The sequence below is a fragment of the Trichosurus vulpecula genome, chromosome 1, assembly GCF_011100635.1.
Source record: "Trichosurus vulpecula isolate mTriVul1 chromosome 1, mTriVul1.pri, whole genome shotgun sequence".
Lineage (NCBI taxonomy): Eukaryota > Metazoa > Chordata > Mammalia > Diprotodontia > Phalangeridae > Trichosurus > Trichosurus vulpecula.
The window spans coordinates 43,170,778-43,191,863 of NC_050573.1; the positions used below are offsets into that span (position 1 = coordinate 43,170,778).

The window sequence follows — 21,086 nt, forward strand, 5'->3', positions numbered from 1 at the left end:
GTGGGGGCTACTTTCGCTTTTTTCCCTGATCCCTTTTGGAATATCAGTCTTTTCAAGTGCCTTTAGTGAATCAGTTGCTCGCTGGGGCAGGCCTAGCCAGAGCAGATAATAGTCTTCAATTTCCAGTGGTTCTATAGTTTTAACTAGGACACCCTTCTGGCTGAGACTGATCATGCGCTCATCTTTGAATGTAATAATAGCTGGCATTTCTATAGTGCTAGAAGACTTGCAAAGCATTACACATTATCTACTGTGATCCTCCCAACAATCCTGGATGGTAGGCACTATCATTATCACTATTCATAGATGGAGAAAGTGAGTCTTGGCAAAGTTGAACATATGATTAATAGGCAGCTAGGTGCCATGGTGGATAGAGCAGTGGGCCTGGAGTCAGGAAGACCTGAGTTCAAAACTGACCTCAGACACTTACTAGCTGTGTGACACTGGGCAAGTTGCTTAACCCTGTTTGCCTCAGTTTACTTATCTGTAAAATGAACTGGAAAAGGAAATGACAAACCACTCTAGCATCTTTGCCAAGAAAACCCCAAATGGGGTCATGAAGAGTTGGATACAATTTAAAAAAAAAACTACAATACAGTTAATAACTGTCTAGGGCAAGGGTGGGGAACCTGTAGCCTTGAGGCCACTTGTGGCTTTCTAAGTCCTCAAGTGCAGCCCTTTGACTGCAAATGGTTCTGTGAAGTTTAGATTTGGTCAAAGAGCTGAACTTGAGGACCTAGAGAGCCACATGTGGCCTCGAGGCCTGCAGGTTCCCCACCCTTGGACTCTAGGGAGTCAAATCAACAAGCATTTATTAAGTGCCTACTATGTGCCAGACACTAAACTAAGCACAAGGGATGCAAAGAAAGGATAAAAACAAAACAGTCCCTAATCTCAAGGAACTCACAGTTTAATGGGGAGATAACATGCAAACAGCCATGTACAAGCAAGATATGTATAGAATAAATCAGAGCTAACCTCAGAGGGAAGGTGAAGCATTAACGAGGATTGGGAAAGCTTTCCATAGAAGATAGGGTTTTTAGCTGGGATTTGAAGGACATCAGGGAAGCCAAGAAGCAGATAAGATTCGTTATTTAACTTCTCTGAGACTCAGTTTCCTCTGTCTGTAAAATATGGAGGATTAGACTAGGTGACCTCTGAGTCTCTTCTAGCTCTACACCTATGATCCTACAATAAATAACTTTGTTCTTTCTATATTGCTAAGGGGCTAAAAGTACCCTCAGTGCTCTCTGACATAGGCAGTCCTGGTGGGCAGAGCCCTTGCCACATCGTCATAGTTAGAGCTCTAAAAAGATATCAGAGAAGGAATTCAAATGCATTTTTGATTCTTTGCAACTGAAATGTCAGAGCCAAGTTGCATGCTGGGCCTAAATACCATCAAAACCAACTCTGGAAGAGATTTCAAGGTATCATGTTTAGTGTTTTATGTCAGGAATGGATTAGTGTGCTGGCCTGGTTTCTAGCCAAGGCACATCAACTTCTGAACTCTTCCCAGACAACATCTAGGTAGCTGATCTTTATCACCTAGTAAACATAGCCTCACTTTCAATTTCTCACTTGGGATCTATAGCTTGGATCTCTTGGAGGGGCTATGGCTGGCCCTCAGCAAGAATTCTGATCAGTTACAGGGATCATTGACACTCAAGTGTTTTTTGGACGGCAGCCATTGCCTGAAAAGCCACTAAGCTTAACCAGAGCAAAGGAAGATTAGCAAACACCTGGTCTGGGAGCACTGAGTGGGCACAGCAAAATGGGTTTACGTTCTCCAGGTGCCAGCTTCCTACCACCTGACACTCCTCCTCGAAGGAACAGTAGCAGGAAGCTTAAACCAGCTAGAGCTTAGGGGAAGACAGATGGGGTGCCTGGGGAAAGACCTGGGGAGAACTGGCTGGCATTGGGAATCACAGGATCTTAAACAGGAAGGGTGAGCGGTCCATCCCATTCAACAATACTCAAGATGTCTTGGGTTCAAATCTTGCCTCTGACACTTATGAACTGTGTAACCCTTGATCAATCTATTAACCACTTTCAGCCTCGGTTTCCTCATTTGTAAAATGGGAATAGTAATACCTCCAACCTCACATAGTCCTATTGAGCCTCAAATTAAATAATGCATGAAAAATGTTTTGCAAACCTTAGAATATCCTGTACAAGGCAGCTAAGGGCTTATTATATGGAAGACATTGGGCTACACAAAAATGATGGAGCAAACCCTTACCCTCAAGAAGCTTACATTCTACAGAGGGAGTCGGGAGTGGGACTAGGCTAGATGAACATAAGCAGAGTAATTTCAGGAGGAAAATATCATCAACAACTGGGGGAATCAGGAAAAATTTTGTGTAGGAGGCAAGACTTCATGGAGGAGGCTCCTGAGATGAAGACTGAAGGAAGCTATGCATTCTAAGAAGTGGAGGCGAGGAGGGAGTGCCTTCCAAGTGATGGGGCCAACCCTTGTCTGGGCACCTCTGTGCAGGAGATGGTTTATCAAAGTAGGGGAAGGGCTAGTACACAAGTCTGGCTAGAACAGAGTGAGTGTGATAAGGGGAGTAAAGCGAAGTTTTATGGGAGGTTAGGCTAGAGCCAGATTGTGGAGATCTCTGAAGGAGTTTATTATGCAAGAAGACTTTCTAGGGTTACTCCCAATTTATTTATATACATACGGGTATGTATTATATATTACACCTGCAGAAATGTACTTATCACAATACATATATGCAGATATGAATGTATATATACAAATACATATATGTGTGACCGTGGTGACCTGATACATGGTTTTTAATATACACACATATATGTACACATGCACTCATATCTATATATATATATTTTTTTTTTCACATACACATACATATATAATTTTGCTGGTGCCAGTTTGAATTGGCTTACAATCCTCAAATTTTCAATGTGAGAATTTATACTTCAGAAATTGGCAAGTGGTACAAATAAAGGCTTAATTTATTGTTTTATTGATTGTCTAAATTTAAGAAAGTGTTCTTGCAATTTAAATTTAATATTTAAATTGTCATGCACATTTTTCATAGTTTGTTGTTAAACATCTAGGAGCACTCCCCTCTCTGTGTGTATATATTCATACGTTTATAAATATAGAAATCAATTTAATGTAAATATGTATATTTACATAAAATGCAAATATACAGGTTTACATAAAATATGTATGCATTTACATAAAATGTAAATATGTATATTTACATAAAATGCAGATATGTGTGTTTACTTAGAATATGTACGTATTTACATATAATGTATATATTTACATAAAATGTAAATAATATATTATAGATAATATATTTATATATGTGTCTCTGTGTGCACGTATATGTGCATGTGTATGTACGTGCAATATGTACATAGTTGTTTGCATGCTGCTTCCCCCATTAGACTGTGAGTCCCTTGAGGGCAGCTCTGATACACAGTGCTTAATGATGCTTGGTGACTTGATATTCTGTCCTAGAGGCAATAAGGAGTTGCTGAAAAAACAAATGGATGGATGAATGACTGAATGGAAAAGTATTTGTTAAGCACTCACTATGTGTCAGGAACTCTGTTAAACACTGGCAATCCTAATAAAGGGGAAGAAGGGAATACCTGACCTTGATAAGCGTACATTCTAATAGGAGAATATAAGGCACAAAGGGAGCTTGAAAGGGTGGTGGTGCTGGTATAGGGCCAGGGTTTGAAAATGACTGGGAACTGACACAATGATCTAGTTTCCAGCAAAAGGTTTTCAATGGGGGGAGTGACATGGTCAAATCTGTGGCTTAAGAATGGTCATTTGGCAGCTACTTGGACCTCTCCAACCTTTCCGGCAGCCCCTCTTCAGCACCTGGGATGAGGAGGGTCTAATCAGGCTGAATCTTGGAGCTGTTACCCCATAGAATGGCTGGAACCCCTGGTACCTGCTTAGGTGTCTGCAGTAGCTCCTGAGCTATGGAGGTGGCAAAGATTGCTCGGTTGCTTCCTGGGCTGAGTTGCAAGGAGAGGGAAAGTCCGGTCACCAGTTGGACCCCGAGGTCAGTGATCGTCACCTTCTCGTCCAACACAGTCACTGTCTTCTCAGCCAGGATGGCGTCGGACAATGGGGACAGGATCTGAACAGAAGAATCAGAATTAGAACTATTTTTTTAAAAAATATTTATTCCTCTCTGAAAAACAGTCCCTGCAGAAGCAACACTTTATGAGAGAAACAAAAAAGAGAAAATACATGAACCAGAGTTAATGCCAATCAACCTTCCATTAGATCTTGCATTATTAAAGGGAAATATCTTCTTCATTCTTCACTAGGAGCAGAGTAGAAAGAGGGATTGGGTTTCAGGAGACTGAATGACTATCATTAATTAGCTCTGTGACTATACTTTACCCCTCTAAGCCTCAGTTTCCTTATCTGTAAAATGGGGATAGAAATACTTGCACTCCCTATTTTCCAAGGAAGTTGTGAGGGAAGTATTTAAATCATAGGTTACATCTAGAAGGAATATTAGAATTTTGCCACTTATTAATAATGGTATTAATAATTTAGCTAAGATTTATATAGTGTAACAGCAACCACACTGGCATACCCAGGACGGCTGCTAGCAGAGGTTCTTAGGTCTGCTTTTCTAAAGGAAAGCAACTTTAAAGGGGTCAACAATCTTACTTTAATTAAACATATGTATCATTTGCTTTGTTCAGGAGAAAAGTCAGCAACCTGAACGTCAGAGAAAATACAAACAGAAATTACAAGCAGAAATTATAAACATAGAAATAAAGACCACCAGACAGGGCTACTAACTGTCTGACCAAGGCAATACATATGTAGTCACCTGAGAGAGAAGCACCAACATCTGGGTTTTCAAAGCCGGGCAGTTCCTTAACAGCTACCCAGAGTCTTGTCTGGCCAAATCACATGAACACTATTCCAATGAGTGAGTCCCAAAGCAAAATGCTAATCTCAGAGTATACATACAGTTCTTCAGAGTCAAAGGGCATCACAATCCTCATGACACAGTGCCTAATTAGAAATTAGCAAAAGGTGTGGGCCTTCCTACAAAACAAGCCTCCCTAATCAAGTTTCCCTTAATGGGCTCCACATGAGGCCTATTAATGGGCAAGGAAGATCTTCAATCACATTAACATTACATATAGCTATATATATTTATATGTTGTATATCATATATTTTAATGTATATTATATACACGTGTAGAGAAATGCAAAAAACTTATTTAATAATAGCATTTCTATAGCTACGTGTATTTATATATTGCATATCACATATTTTATGTATATTATATATATAGACAGAATGCAAAGCATTTTACTTATTTAATAATAATAATAGCTAGCATTTATGAAGCACTTTATCTCATTTGATCCTCACAACAATCCTGTGATGTAGGTGTTTCTATTAATCTCGCTTTACAGATGAGGAAACTGAGGCTAAATGAAGGTTAATGATTTATCCAGGGTCACACAGCTGGCATGTCTGAGGTAGCATTTAAACTAAAGGTTTTCTGACTCTAGGACCAGAGCTCTATTCAATGCACCATCTACCTGCTAATCTTTACTATGTGATCTTGGATAGGTCATTAAACTTTTCTGGGCCTCAGTTCCTCATCTATAAAAAGAAGGGGTCAGACTAGATGACCCCTAAGGCCCCTTCTAGTTTTTAATTTATGACCCTATGATCCTAAGCGGCAGTGCCAGGATTTGAAATTGGATTTCTATCTGCAAGTAGTCCAGCCTTCTTCCCACTTCACCATAATGGGAGCTGTTATTCAGTATGTATTATTTTGAATACCAGCTAGATATGCTCCATTTATATTTGGAAAAATTATTCATTGCAGGATTAAAACCTGCCTTATGCACTTAAAATACCTGTAATAATAATGTAAATAATAAAATTGAATAATCAATATGAATCAAACACCAATTATTAACAACCCATATTAATAACCAATTATACTTTGATTAATTGATAATAAAATATCAATAACACAGTAGTTACATAGTTCTTTAAGGGCTGCAAAGCATTTTATATATCTCTCCTTTGACCCCCACAACAGCCCTGGGAATTTGGTGATATTATTATCCTCATTTTACAGATGAGGAAACTGAGGCTCAGAGTTGCAATGACTTACCCAGGCTCACACCACAGTTAGTAAGTATCTGAGGCAAGATCTGAACTCTTACTGACTCCCAGTCTAGCACTCTATTCATTATACCATCTCAATGAATGAATGAATATACCATCTCAATGAACATTCCTTCTCCTCCCCAATGTCAGTGGTGTTGTATACCTTTTTCTTTTTTGCGAAATGTATGTTTTTTTGTACAATTTGTACAATGAATTTTATGTCTATCCCATTAGGTCTTTAGCAAAGAATCTTGGACCATCTCCAGTCATCCTGATCAATATCTGGCCACTGGACCCACATGGCTCTGGAGGAGAAAGTGAGGCTGGTTACCTTGCACAGCCCTACCTCACTCAAATCAAAGTCAATTGCAAGTCATGTCATCATCTCCCTGATGTCATGGTCCTCTTCAAGAATGAAGGAAAACCACACAACAACCACAACAACCACAAGATAATGGGCCACATGGAACAGGTATTGGCATAAAGACTCCCAAGGAGGTGGGGGGGATGTTGTTTGGGAAGGTTTTTTTTTTCCCTTTTCCATTGCTTGAATAAGTAAGTGGGATGGGTTGTGGTTAAACAGTACTCTTTGGAGACTTCCTTTCCTGGATTGAATGTATTATAATTGAATTGCTGCTGGAAGCTTGACCTCATGGACATCTGTCTTTCTCTGAATTCCCCTTTCAGAGCTGCTGGGGAGATTTATGAGTACACATGTTGAATTGCACCTCGAGACCCCAAATTCCTTAAGCCTTGACACCCAAGTTGTATAGCTCCATCCAGTGACCCTCATCAATTCCCATGTCTGTCTTTGACAGGGAGAGATGAGCTGTGTGTTCTAAGGTGATGGCAGATGAGAAAACTTGTGCCATGAGGAACAAGGAAGCAATGAGGAAAAAGAAACACTTGATGGCCCCAGGGACAGAAGACTAACAGCAACTCTCTAGCAGCCATCCAAGAATGGCTTTATTTTTTAATGTGAGATTAGAGGGGCCATTGCTCTAAACTGGAAAATTAGCAAAGGATACAAATGGGACTCAGTATCCCTCACTGGAAAAGTAGATGTATGTAGGGATCTCAGAAAACCTCTGGATACTCTATAAAAAGTGTCCTGAATTTCTGAAATTTGTATCACAAAAGGTGGTAAGGGAGAATCTTTTTAACATCAGTACTTTTCCAGTGAGGCTACAAGTCATGGAATATCACAGAATCTGATGAATGAAAATCATGGGCCATACAAAGGGCGAAAGTAGTAGTGAACAGGGTGTTAACTATTACTAACAAAGAATTATGTCAGAGAAGATAATGGATCTAGAGGGAGAAGGAAACTCAGAGGTCATCTAATCAAAACTGATTTTACAGATGAGGAAATAGGCTCATAGAATTTGTGAATTGCCCAAGTTCACACAGTTACTTAGTAGGAGGATCAAGATTTGAACCCTGGTCCTGTGACTCCAAGTAGAGAACACTTTCTACTACACTTACTGCCTCCAGATACAACTGGAAAAGGAAGTGGCTGGAGGAGGCAGCCATGTAGCCAGAATAGAGAATAATTGGTAGATATCTCTGCATACTTCACTGGTATCTAGAACTTTTCAACTGATCTTGTAGAATCTCCCCAGGGAGTCCAGCGGACACCGTTGGGTAGAGAAATTAGGGGAAAATGTGGGCAGAATTGTAAAGGATGAGAGAGCATGGCTCTGTCCCACTGGAAGAAGTGCTTATAACAATGAGATAAATTTATGGAAGTAATATAGATAGGTTTAACATCAGAAATGAGATGATCTTGGTAGTTGGAAGATAATAATTGAGTTGGGAATTAAAATTAAAAATAATAAATTAAGTAAATAATGGCATGTTCAATTTTGGGCTTCACATTCTAAGAACGACGTTGACTAACACAACACTCTGAGAGTGTTAAGAAGGGAATAGATAGGGAAGTGGAAAGGGTTGAGTTCATATCACATGAGGATTGGTTAAGGAAAAGGGAATGTCTAGTGTAGAAGAACTAATGGGAAACATGGATTGTCATGCAGAAGACTGATGAGGAGTAAGGATCAGATGCAATGTAGGAATTGCCATGAGTGAAATTTAGGCTCCATTTAAGGGACAACTGCCTTATAAATTAGAGCTGTCCCAAAGCCATTGTCTTGGGAGGTGAAGAATTTTCTAAGTCTTTAAGCCAAGACTGGATGGATACTTGTCAAGCAGAGGTTTTGAGTATGGTTTGGACTAGGCAGAGGATAAGATTCTGTGAAATATTGTGATGGTAAAATACCCAGGAATGAGTTACTGGTTGGGAGTCAGAGCCCCTCTTCCCTTACAGGGACTTCCTAAAATTTCAAATATGTAGTTATTTGCTGTTTTCCTGATAGAATGTAAGCTCATCGAAAGTAGCAACTATTTTGTTTTTTGTCTGTCTTCTCAACATTTATTGCAGTACCTGACACACAGTAGGCCCTTTATTAATTCTTGCTGATTATCAAATTGATTGGTCTCTCCCAATTACAAGTCATGTAAGACTTCTTCCAACTCAAGCAGCAAACATCTAATCTTCAAATAGCCTAAAGAGCTCTGAGAAATATTATCTTCCTCCACCTTCTTACTATTTGGAGTACTTGTTCCTAATCATTGTCGTCATCATCATCATCATCATCATCATCATCATCATCATCATCACGACTACTACCAGCACCATCATCATCAGGATTTTGTACTGGATGTACTTCCAGTGAGAAAACCCTATGCTAATGTAGATCAACACCTACTCTGTGACTTATAGTCAGAAAGTTGCCTACAACACAGAGATGTTAAATGACTTGCTCAGGGTCACCCAGACAATACACATCAAAGGTAAGGCTTGAACTCAGGTCTCCCTAGCTTCCAGACCATCTCTCTCTCTCTCTCTCTCTCTCTCTCTCTCTCTCTCTCTCTCTCTCTCTCTCTCTCTCCCCCCTCCCCTCCCGCCCCTCTACATTTTTAACACTGACATTCTTCTTTTGATGTTCTTTTGGCTATAAGTCATAGCATACTACAATCTGAAGAACTGAAATTGAGAATTACCCAAAGGACAACAGAGAGATGCATGGTGGACAGGAGCAGCACGTAACATATTATAAAAAAAGAATTGGCCAGGATGTCATCTAAGAATTGTTGTTCAGTTGTTTTCAGCCACGTCCAACTCTTTGTGACCTCCATTTGGGATTTTCTTGGCAGAGATACTGGAGTGATTTGCCATTTCCTTCTCTAGCTCATTTTGCAGATATGGAAACTGAGGCACACAGGGTTAAGTGACTTGCTCAGGGTCACACAACTACTAAATGTCTGAGTTCAGAGTTGAACTCAGGAAGATGAGTCTTCCTGACTCCAGGTCCACCACTCTATGCACTATGGCACCACCTAGTGGTCCATCATCTAAGAAGCACATGATCAAAATAAAAACATGGGCTTGAGGGATATAACTAGTGTTCTCCCATGGCATCCATGTAATATCATATGGATCTCATGAAGATTTGTCAGAGGACACAAATGAGATTTGCTGATAATAGGTAGGCACGGAAAGATTGCAATTTGCATCACAGGCGGGATCAACAAATTAATGAAAGTTGAATTATCTATATGTTTGCTGTGTCCTAATTTCAAATTAGAAGGTCTGTGAGGGCAGTAACCCTATCTAGACTAACTTGGACCTCTCTCTGGCACACAGCATAGTGCCCTGCACATAGCTCCAGCTTGGTGAATGATTATTGAAATGAAGCAATAGTAAGGAGAAGATGACAAGGGATAGAAGATAATGTGGAGTACAAAGGAACAGATCATGCACAGGATAAGAACAGGGCAGCTTGGCTCATGGTCTCAATAAATTCCCATAGATCTCACATCTCTATTCTTGGAAATTCCCTGTTTGGGAAATACTGTCTTACAACATATAGGAGATTTCAAAGATGTATCCTAGACAATGAGAAGACCCATAGTCATGTGGGCTCCTGTTCCTGTTCAATGTATTCTAGAAAAATGCATGAGATAAATTATTATTATACTATTATATTAATAATTAATTATTAATTTGTGATCCAGGCTTTTCTCTTCTATTTCCTCACTAAGGCCCACCTACTGAAAAAAGTCAGTCTCTGAAGGACATGACTGATTGATGACATTACTCCTAGCTCTTCAATCTTGGGCAGGGCCCTATCCAACCAGGAGACCTAGCATCTGTTTAGAGTATAAACAGAATCCAAGTCTAGGTGAGTCCTTATCCTGAGGAAAGGAGTCTGTGTTCTTGTACCCCTCCATTAGAATTTAGGGTGACTGAGTTTATGAAAAAGGAAAAAAAAAACAGCCAGAAAGGTCTGGATGAGATGAATTCCCCTGTCCAGATTGCTGCATGCAACTGAGTCTCATGATCAAGTCACTTTCTTAGCAAGAGGAGCTGAAGACTTCTAGCTCACTTCCTCATTAAATGTCCACCAGTCACGGTTCATTTTCACTAGCCAGGGGCATTCCTGACATTCTGGCATTCTGAGGGTCTCCACTGGGAGTCTTTAGTTAACAAGAGAAACCACTGACCATCAATTTATTGATTGCCAGCTAGCCTAATTAATAAACTGATTATTAATTACCCTGAAACTCTTGTCTCTCAGGGTTTTTCATTCATTTCATGATTAAGTGTCCGTAGCCATGTCAGACTTTTGGTTTTAGCAGTGTGGGGAACTCTCTTGAAGAGCCCAGCCCATGTATACCTTGATAGTAGCTTAAGGCCCAGAGAGATCCAGTGATTTTCCCCATGGTCATATGGCTAGTTAGTGTCAGAGGTGGGATTTAATTCCAGGTCTTCTCAACTTTGTCAAGAACTTCCTTCACAAGGGTGTAGGAAGGGAAATGGCCTCCTTTTCGGCCCTAGAAACTATGCTCCCACCGCTCCTTTAGACCTGAATTCTCACCTTTGGGCGAACTCCTTTGAAGGGGCAGGGCTGAGGGAGGGAGAGTCAGGATCTCAGCTCCACTGGCTTCCTTACCTGAATGGTGGTCATACCGAGCTCCTGCCCAATCAGAACCTGCCCTCCTTGCAGCTTGGCAATCCGTGGCTCTTCTACCTGCATGAAATTGTTCACCAAATCTGTGATGTCCATTTGCCAGTCAGAGCCCAGGAGGTGGGCCAGCTGCCCTCCGGAGCCAGAGGCCTCAGCCACAAACTGGGTAAGGACACGCACCATGGCGTGCTGGTACTGGAGAGTGCAGCCTTTGCCCCGCCTCTCATCTTCTTCCTCATCATCGCTGTCCCGGACTGGCCTGGCAGAGTTAGAGAGGACAAGAACAGGTGCTATTATCTTCCTTTACACCCATAGAATCTATACTTCTGGAGGAAAAAGAACTGTGACTTTTTTCATTCTATCTCCAGAGTGCCGTAAACATTGTAGGTACGACTGCTTTTGATAACAACCAAGAAGACAGTAGGCATTCTATGGTCTTAACAGAGGTGTCAGACTCATGGCCTGCTGCCATAAACCAGTCAGAAAGACTCAGATTAAAATGTGATTGAGAAATTAACAAAATAAATAAAAATACAATTCAGGTAATGTTAATTTGTGGTTTCTAGGTCAATCTATGGCTCATAGGGATCCATTTCTATTTGAATTTGACAGAATGGGTCTCAGGCAACTTAAGATCTCAAAGAATGGGGTAGGGGATTCTGTGTGAGCATAATGATCACTCTATCAATAGCCAATCAATGAATGAGCATTTATTCAGTCAGGTGGCCCTATTCTGAGCCCTAGGCATACAAAGGCAGAAATGAACCAATCCTTTGTCCTCAAGGAGCCTACATTCTACTAGGGAGACACAATATGTACAAAGTCAATACTATCTATCTATACTTGTGTGTATATGTATATGTGTATGTATATGTATATGAATGCATATATGTAAAATATACTGACTATATATATACTATAATTATATATGATGTATCTATAATGTATCGTATATAATGATTACATTATAAATGTATACAATGAATTTGTAAAATGAAATTTAAAAAAAACCAATAACATTGTTACCTGTAAAGTGCCACACAAATCATTATTTCAAGATGAGAAAATAATAACAAATTGCAGATATTTACAAAGTACTCTACAAATTACAAATATACATATGCATATATACATATCCATATATATGTAATCTCATTTGCTCCTCCCAAATATCCCTGTAAAAGAGATACAATTATTGTACACATTTTACTGTGATTCTGAGGCTAAAGGACTTGCCCAGGATCACACAGCTAATAAGTATATGAAGTAGGCTTCAAATTCAGGTCTTTCTGGCTTCAAGTCAAACTGCAAAATCATAGATCTAGAACTATTTGGGACTTTAGAGGTCATTGAGTCCAACTTCTTCATTTTTTATGAAAGAGGAAGTTGAGGTACAGAGAGATTAAATCATTTGCCCAGGGTCACATAGCTAGTAGCAGGAGCAGATCCATGGACACTGCCATACCAGCCTGCTTGACTTACCTCGCATCCCTGCCAAACAGGGTCCATGCCCTGTGGAAGTCTCTGGTGCACTAGATTCTTAGGATGCTAAAACTGGAAGGTTGATAGGCTTCATTCAGCACCAGGGGCCCCCACCCAAGAGGGTCAGGCAAACCCGTGTGTTATTGGGTAAGTGTTTGCATCTTCTTTCCCCATTTCCTATACGGCACCTAAAATGATGAAGCTAGCATCTGGATCAGTTCCTCTGCTTGGTTCCTCTTTAGAGCTTTGGTTTCCTCTACTAGACCTGAGGACCCTCCCTCCCCAAACCCTCAGTATAGATGCTCCCATCCCCATCTCCACCACAGAGGCTACTCAGTTCCACAAACTGTCTGTGTTAATCATCTGGATTATGCAGCTGTTACAACATCTGGGCTGGACCATAGGACTGATTCCCACCTCAATAAGTTGGCCCTTATTGACACAGACTTTTGTATGGATTCAGCACTCTTTGCCCTTTTCAGTGGTGGTGACAACCTCTCTTCCATCCCCATCTTCCAAACAAAGCCATTCTTCCTGAGGTTAATAGGACCATCCCAAGGAGAAGAAGGATTTGTTACCTTGTCCTCTTACTGAGAATTCATTCTTATTCCTTTGCTTAAGTGTACTTACTCACAAAACATATTCTTCATCATTATATGATGACTCCCTTCTTATCTCCATCTTACAGAATTCATCTCAGCTTAAGTGACACTTTCTGCTTGGTCTTTCCTGATCCCTTTACCTGCTAGTACCCTCCCTCCTAAACCACCTTGTATTTAATTACTTTGTATATATTTCTATTTGTTCACTTTGTCCTTGTTTCAAAGAGGACCAACAATATCATGGGGTGACGTCCTCTGACTCATCTGGGGATTGAACTTAAGTGAGGCAGAGTTGCACAAAGATATCCCCCTCAGTCTTCCAGAATTGTAGAAGTCCAGTGGCAAGACAAAAGTCAAGATGACTAGTGATAATTCAGGGATGACAGTGGATGGCCTTGGCATCTTCAATGTCTGACCAAGCTCTAAGTGCTCCATAGCACCTGTTTCAGCCACCTTCATGGCCATTGGAACAAATTGTTTTCATCCACCCATTTGTATTGTTAAAGTATTTTTGCTTAATGGGAAGATCTTTCATGTCCATTAATGGCCCCATGTGACTTTTATGGAGACCCAAGTTACATGAATTTGAGTCACATGGTCCTGGATCATGAGGGTTGTGATGCCCTCTGACCCTGAAGAAGTGTATATATACTCTGAGGTTAGCATTTTGCTTTGGGGCTCACTCATGGGAAGAGTGTTCATATGATGTAGTCAGATGAGACTTTGGGTAGCCATTAAGGAGCACTCCTGGCTTTAAAAACCCAGATGTTGGTGCTTCTCTCTCTGGTAACTATGTATGTGTTGCTTTTGGTCAGACAGTTGGAAGCCCTGTCTGTTGGTCTTTGCTGTTTGTATTTGCTCTGTTTACATAATTTTTGCTTGGAATTTCTATTTGTATTTGCTCTGAAGTTCAGGGTGCTGACTTTTCCCCTGAACTAAGTGAATGATGTGTGTGTGTGTGTGTGTGTGTGTGTGCTTGATTAAAGTAAGATTGTTGACCCCTTTAAAGTTGTTTTCTTTTAGAAAAGTGGATCAAAGCACCTGTGCTAGCAGCCCTCTTGCATGCTGGTGTTGTTCGTTTTACACCCCCACAGCAGCTGTAAGTAATGTTGTTACGCCATTCCCCTGGGAGGGTCTTCGCATGCTTGGGGTAGACATCCTTCTAACTCATCAGTGGGTTAGAATATAAGATCATTATGAGTAGGGATTGTTTTGTTCTTTGTGCTTCTATCCCCAGGACCTAGCACAGTGCCTGACACATAGTAAGTGCTTAATAATAAGGCTTATTCATTGACTGATTAATAGATTGCAAGCTAGAAGGGACCTCAGAGGCCAACTAGAAAAGACTGTCATGGTAGTTAGAGAGCTGTCCTTCGAGTCAGTGAGATCTGATTTCAAATCCTGCCTCAAGCCCTTAGGTACTATGTGATCTTATGTAAGTTAGAAAACCTTTTGGGTCTCCGTTTCCACATCTCTAAAATGGCATTAACAACAGCTTTGACCTCCTGGGGTGGGTGGGAGGATCAAGTGGGATAAAAGTCACAGGAGACTTCATGAAACTCAAAGGTCTATATGGATGTAGATGTTATATTCTGTAGCCCAGCAGTTCTTAACCTTTTTGGTGTCATGGACCTCTTTGGCAGGCTGGTGAAACTTATGGAATCCTCAGAATATTTTTTAAAATTCATGATTGAAGGAAATCTTAGGATTTCAGTTGGAAAATTAAAATGTCATTTTCCCCCCATTCAAGTCCATAGATCCTTGGAGGGGGCGGTGGTGGTGGTGGTGGGCCATGGTGCCTAGGTTAAGAATCCCTGGCTAGTCTAATTTCTCCTTCCTATAAATCAAGTCTTTGCCCATTGAGCCACTTGACTTTTATGTGCAACTTAGTGGATGGTGTCTGAAAGACCTGGGTTCAAGTCTTGCCTCTAACACATACTCGCTTTGTGACCTTGGACCATCTCTCAGTGCTCCAGGAAGCTCACTAAGACTATAAATTGCAGTGGATAATAATAATAATAATAATAATAATAATAATAATAATAATAATAATAATAATAATAATAATAATAATGATAATAATAATGATGATGATGATGATGATGATGATGATGATAACAATAGCAAACATTTATATAGCACTTACTATGTTCCAGCTTATGCTAAATACTTTACAATGATTATCCCATTTGATCCTCAACAACTGTGGGAAGAAGGTACTATTATTATACCCATTTTACTGACAAGGAAACTGAGACAAACAGAGGTTAAGTGACTTGCCCAAGGTCACACAATTAGTAATTTTCTGAGGCTGGATTTGAACTCATGTCTTCCTGATTCCAGGCATTGGGCTCCATCCGCTGTGCCATCTGGCCGTCTCTATGTTTTGTGTTGTCAAGGTAAAGGTGATGTTCTGTCATCTGAGTCTGTCTCTGTCCTTTATGAACTAGTCCACACTAGGGAAGTAGGTACAATAGAAAGCACACTGAATTTAGAATCTAAAGATATGGGTTATCATCCTGATTCTAATACTTACTGTCTGTGTGACCTGGGGAAATCATTGCCTCTCTTGGCCTTGGAAGATGTTTCCTTTTCTATGAAATGGATGAGTTGAACCAGATGACCTCTAAGGTCCCTTTAAAGACTGATCCTAGGGTGTTTATTTTCGATGGTAAATTCCTCAGAGGTGGAGGTTGGGTTTATGCAATTCTCTCTATATTGACCAGACTAAGGTATCTTTTTCCATTATTGCCGTAGTGTAAAGTTTTTGATGGTTAAGATCGGCATCCTCATTACATTCTACCCCTCTCTTATCGAGCACCCTCAAAGTGACCTAGCTGGTGTGGATAGATGATGGTCTTTTGATTTTTCCATGGAATTGTATTAAGACAGGATGACTGTACTCAAGTTTCTGATTCAACGAGTCTTGGAGAAATTGCTCAGCTCATAGGATCACAGGATCAAGTAATCAACTGACTGTTCAATTAACAAGCATTGATTAAGCACCTACTATGTGTCAGGCACTATTTTAGGTGTTGGGGGTTCAAAACAAAAAATGAAACAGTTCCAGTCCTCGGTGAGCTTACAGTCTATACATGTATATGTATAAATAAGATATGTACATAATAAACACAAGGTAATGGGAGGCCCTAAGAGCTGGGGGAGGGGTGAGAAATGGCTTCATGTAGAAGGTCACCCTTGAGCTAAGCTTTGAAGAAAATTAGGGATTCTAAGGGGTTGAGGTGAGGAGGGAATGCATTCCAGACATGGGGGAAAGCGTATGCAAAGGCACGGAGGTGGGAGAATGAGTACTATGTATAAAGATACAAATTTAGAGCTGGAAGGGACCTGAGCTACCATCTAGTCCAATCCCTTTATTTTATAGATGAGGAAGCTGCAGCAAGGACATGTTAACTGGTGATCATGATAACTGACATTCAGATGGAGCTTTAAAGTTCACAAAACCCCTTAAAACTGTCTCAATAAAGCCTCCAAATACAGGTATTATTATTCCCATTTTGAAGATGATGCTGAGGTTCAGAGAGGTTGTCTCATCACTTGTCCTATGGCCACACAGGTAGCTAAGTACCTGAGGCAGCATTCAAACCCAGTTCTTCTTAACTTTAAATCTAGGACTCTCTCCACTATGTCATGCTTCCTATCTGTAAGGAGCAGTAAGTGGTTGAAATTTGAATCCGGAGCCTCTGAGTCCAACATCAACACTGTCTCCACTATACCGTATCAGGGGATGTGTGTGTGTGTGTGTGTGTGTGCGTATAGGGGGTACAGTCCGATAAAACCTACCTCTTATTTGAGACAATGGGGACCCTCCATCCCTTGATCTGGTTGAGTTCCGTGTCAGAGACCTCAATCTGGAGTGGGAGCCGGGGCACCCACACAGTCATCTCCAAGGGGCTGCTCAGGTGCTGGTAGGTGAACTTCACCACAACATTCACTTTGCCTTTCATTTCCTTTCCATTGACAAAGACGTAGTCACATCTGTCAGACACCTGAAACAAAGGGAAGAGAAAGAAAAGAATGAGACCTCATGGAAATATAGAATGTAAGCCCTTTGAAGGCAGAGCCATTCTATTTTTACATTTGTGTCTTCATCACCTGGCACATTGCCTCACACATAGTAGGTGCTTCATAAATGCTTATTTATTAATGGATCCATTTCCCAGGGGAATGGGAGGAAGAAAAGGGAGAGGAAACAGAAGGACGTATAAGGTTTGTGGCTAATATTGTATGTTAAAGTGTAACTTAATTGAAAAAAATTCAACAGACATTTGTGAATAGCCTACTAAATGTAGAATGCTGTGCTAGGACCCAAGAATTCAAAGACAGGAATGAAACAGTACCTGTCCTCAGGGAGCTTACTACATTCTATCAGCAGACACATGTATATGGACATATACACACACACACATACACACACACATTTTATACAAAATCAATATGTTATTTGAGGGGGAAGGTATATACGGTTCAATGAAAGCTTATAAGTACCTACTATGTACAAAGTGAGAAACAAAGTAGCATAGTTAATAGGGGGCCAACTGTGGAACCAGAAAGACCTGGGTTCAAATCTTACCTCTGACCTATTCCAGCTGTGTGACCATTGGCAAATCATCTAATCTCTTATTGCCCCAGGAATCTTTCTCAATCTATAAGTTATAAATGAAACGATGAAGAAAATTTCCATACTAGGAACTTCTGACACTGATAAAATCACAGGTTAAAATCAACTACTCTTTGTGACTCCGTCCCCAGTGGTTTGTTTGGAGCTAACTCATGAGGAGCTGATTGTTAAATTCACAGTGTAAGCTTTTATACCTTGGAAATCAGCAAATCCTATAAATCGTGGCTTGGTTTATGGTTTCATTGATTTGTGGATTCAAGAAAGTGATGGAAAAATATCAATAATGCAGATTTAACTTAAAAGTGTGTAATGCATACTTTTATTTGGAGATATAATTATTGACACACCATTGCCCATCCCTCAGTGTGCTGGGTGTAGAGGATATAAAACTAAAATAAAAATCAGTCTCCACCCTCAAGGAGCTTACATTCTACTGAGATATCTCCTTCAGGATTCCTTCACCAAACTCATTCTCTCTCTCTCTCCCCATCCATCCATCCATCCTTCCATCATCATCATAAGCTTCATCATCATCATCATCATCATCATCAATAGTTAACATTTATATAGCACCTACTATGTGTTAGGCACTATGTTAAACACTACAAATATCATCTCATTTTAGCCTTACAATAACCCTATAAGGTAGATGCTCTTATTATCCCCATTTCACAGTTGAGCAAACTGAGGCAAAAAAGTAAGGTTAATTACTTAAAGCGACAAGGTAGAAAATGGCAAAGAAGGGATTTGAAATCAGGTCCCTTGACTTGATATCCATCACACTTTCCATAAGTACCACAGTGCTTTAGTGTCATTTTGTTTTCTTTTAGGTTATACACACATGAACAAGCATTTAGTTAGGCCAAGTGCCAAGGAGGGCCGCTGTGCTTTCTCTGTTGCCCCTCTGGCTTTTAACTGGAATAATGGTGTATTTCTGATTTTCTGATGTCAAAAAAGAGTCTTTCCTTACTCCCTCTGGCCTCGGACCTCTAAGTATGAGGCTGTGTCACCACCTTTTGCTCCTGGCCGTTTCCAAGAGCAAAATTGCTACTCATCCTTTAGGAGAGCTTGAAGAAAAACCAGGTAGAAATAACTAGGTTCAGATGTTACAGGAAGCAATTCCATGGAAGGCTGCTCTCTCGAGCTGAGGCAGCGCCAGTAAAAAAAGAAACAGGAGGCAATGTTTTGGAGCTTAATACACAGAGGAAAAAAATCAATAATTTTAAAAAAAGAAATAATAATAATATTTCAGACACAGATCTATTTATCAGTTTGAGATGTTTGTAGTCTTAAAATATCTGCCAAAAGAAAAAGTACTTAAGCCTGATTGAAAAAAACTTAATGAAACAAGCTCAGGAGGGTTGGCTCCAAGTCAGTGCACAACTAGATTTCTCCATGCTATAGATTCAGAAGCATTATTTAGGTGCCAGCAACAAAATATAACAGGAGGCCCTTTCCTCAGGTCCTCTTGAAATTTTTTCATAGGTATTTTGGATTTTCTTATGTACTTGTATCTTTCACATTTGAAAATCTCTAAGAGAATATAAGCTCCTTGAGGGCAGAGATTGTCTCATTTTTGCCTTTGAATCCTTAGTAACTAGCACAGTGCCTGGGAGCATTTTTGTTGTTTAGTCATTTTTTTCAGTTAGGTTTGACTCTCTGTGACCTCTTTTGGGGTTTTCTTGGACTATAATGGTTTGCAGTTTCCTTCTCCAGTTCATTTGAGAGGTGAGGAAAATGAGGTGAACAGTGTTAAGTGACTTACTCGGGTTACACAGCTAGTAAGTGTCTGAGGTTAAATTTGAACTCAAGTCTTCCTGACTTCATGCTGTGAGCTCCCTGGGTCACCTAGCTGCCCTTGGAATAGATCAAATACTTAATAAATATTCAGTTGAATTTGCTTAATTTTTTCTCTTCCTCCCAATTCAGGCTGTGTCTACCCAAAAAACCTCCTTCAAACTAACCAGCCAATCAGCCAAGATGGAATCTGGACTAGCCACTGGATAATAACCAGTGTCTGGGGAAACTGGCTGCTTCAGTAAATTCATTTCTTTATATCCTTCCTCCTCAAAGTTTCATGGGTGTGGACCCAGACCAGAAAATTTCTTACTTTTTGTTTTGTGCCTTAAGGATAGGAAAGGGACTGGAGGTCTCTGTTTCGCTGCCATAGGGAATGCCTGGGTAAAACAAAACAAAACAAAACAAAACCTTCTCTCTGCTAATGCAGATCTGCACCTTGGAGTCTTAATAGAGTTGCCTAGAGCAATGAGAGGTTAAGTGATTTGCCTAAGGTCACACAGCCAGTGTGAGTAACAGGAAGGACTTGAGTCTATGTTTCTGGGAATGAGGCCCCAGATTTTTAGTCACAGTGCCTTGCTTCCTGTCATGGTTAGTCCTGGAGAGTTTACAAAATGTATGTGCCTGTATGCTATGAGATATAGGCAGGATAGGAGTTATTCTGCCCCATTTTATAACTGAGTAAACTGAGGCATTGAGAGAAAGTGACTTGCCCAAAGCCATGATGCTAACATGTGAGAGAGGAGAGCTTCAAATCCAGATCTCTTGCTCTAAGTCCAGTGTCATCACAAAATACTGCTTTTAAACAAATAAGAGTGCATAACAATTTACTTAGGTAAGGTGAAAGAAAATTCCATTATTGGATAAAAATGGTGAAGAGGCATAAAAGAATTAGCTTGATGTGATTTTAAAACTCCAGTATTATTTATCATACTTGATGGTTTTTTGATGATGGTGATGATGAAGATAAAGATGATGGTGATGAAGAGGATAGCATTTTGATACCCCTTTAAAGACTATAAAACACCTTGCATTTTTAACTGGGGTTTGGAAAGGTCATGTTGTAAAGCTGTTCTTTCTAATTCTGGCCAGGTGTGCTGGCTCGGAACCTGGGTGCTTTTAGAAAGAAAAATTTCTTGCTTGGCTGCCTCCTGTCAGCCATGTGTAACTAAGTGCTCATCTGCCTTGGAGATGACAAAATAACCCTCTTATTGGCCACTGAGCAGGAAGGACTGATGATACAGTAGCATTTAAAAAAGGAGTATCTTCCCTCTGGGTCTCTTTTCTTCTATTCTTTCTGATTATGGGTCAAGCTGCTTCTTTTGATGGGTGAGAGAAAGGCAATTCAACTTATTGGCTCCTCTGGCAGCCATGTGGC

At 40.3% G+C, this 21,086-nt stretch overlaps 1 protein-coding gene across 1 annotated transcript in view; it reads right to left on the reverse strand.

Annotated features, from left to right (window-relative positions):
- Positions 1-21,086, reverse strand: part of TMEM132D (transmembrane protein 132D) — a 925,255-nt gene that overhangs the window by 2,652 nt on the left and 901,517 nt on the right. Inside the window, exons 6-8 of the mRNA XM_036740754.1 lie at positions 17,074-17,279; positions 11,171-11,444; positions 3,942-4,133 (exon numbers count right to left, since the gene is read on the reverse strand). Coding sequence (XP_036596649.1) covers positions 3,942-4,133; positions 11,171-11,444; positions 17,074-17,279 — 672 coding nt within the window. The remainder of the gene's footprint in view (positions 1-3,941; positions 4,134-11,170; positions 11,445-17,073; positions 17,280-21,086) is intronic.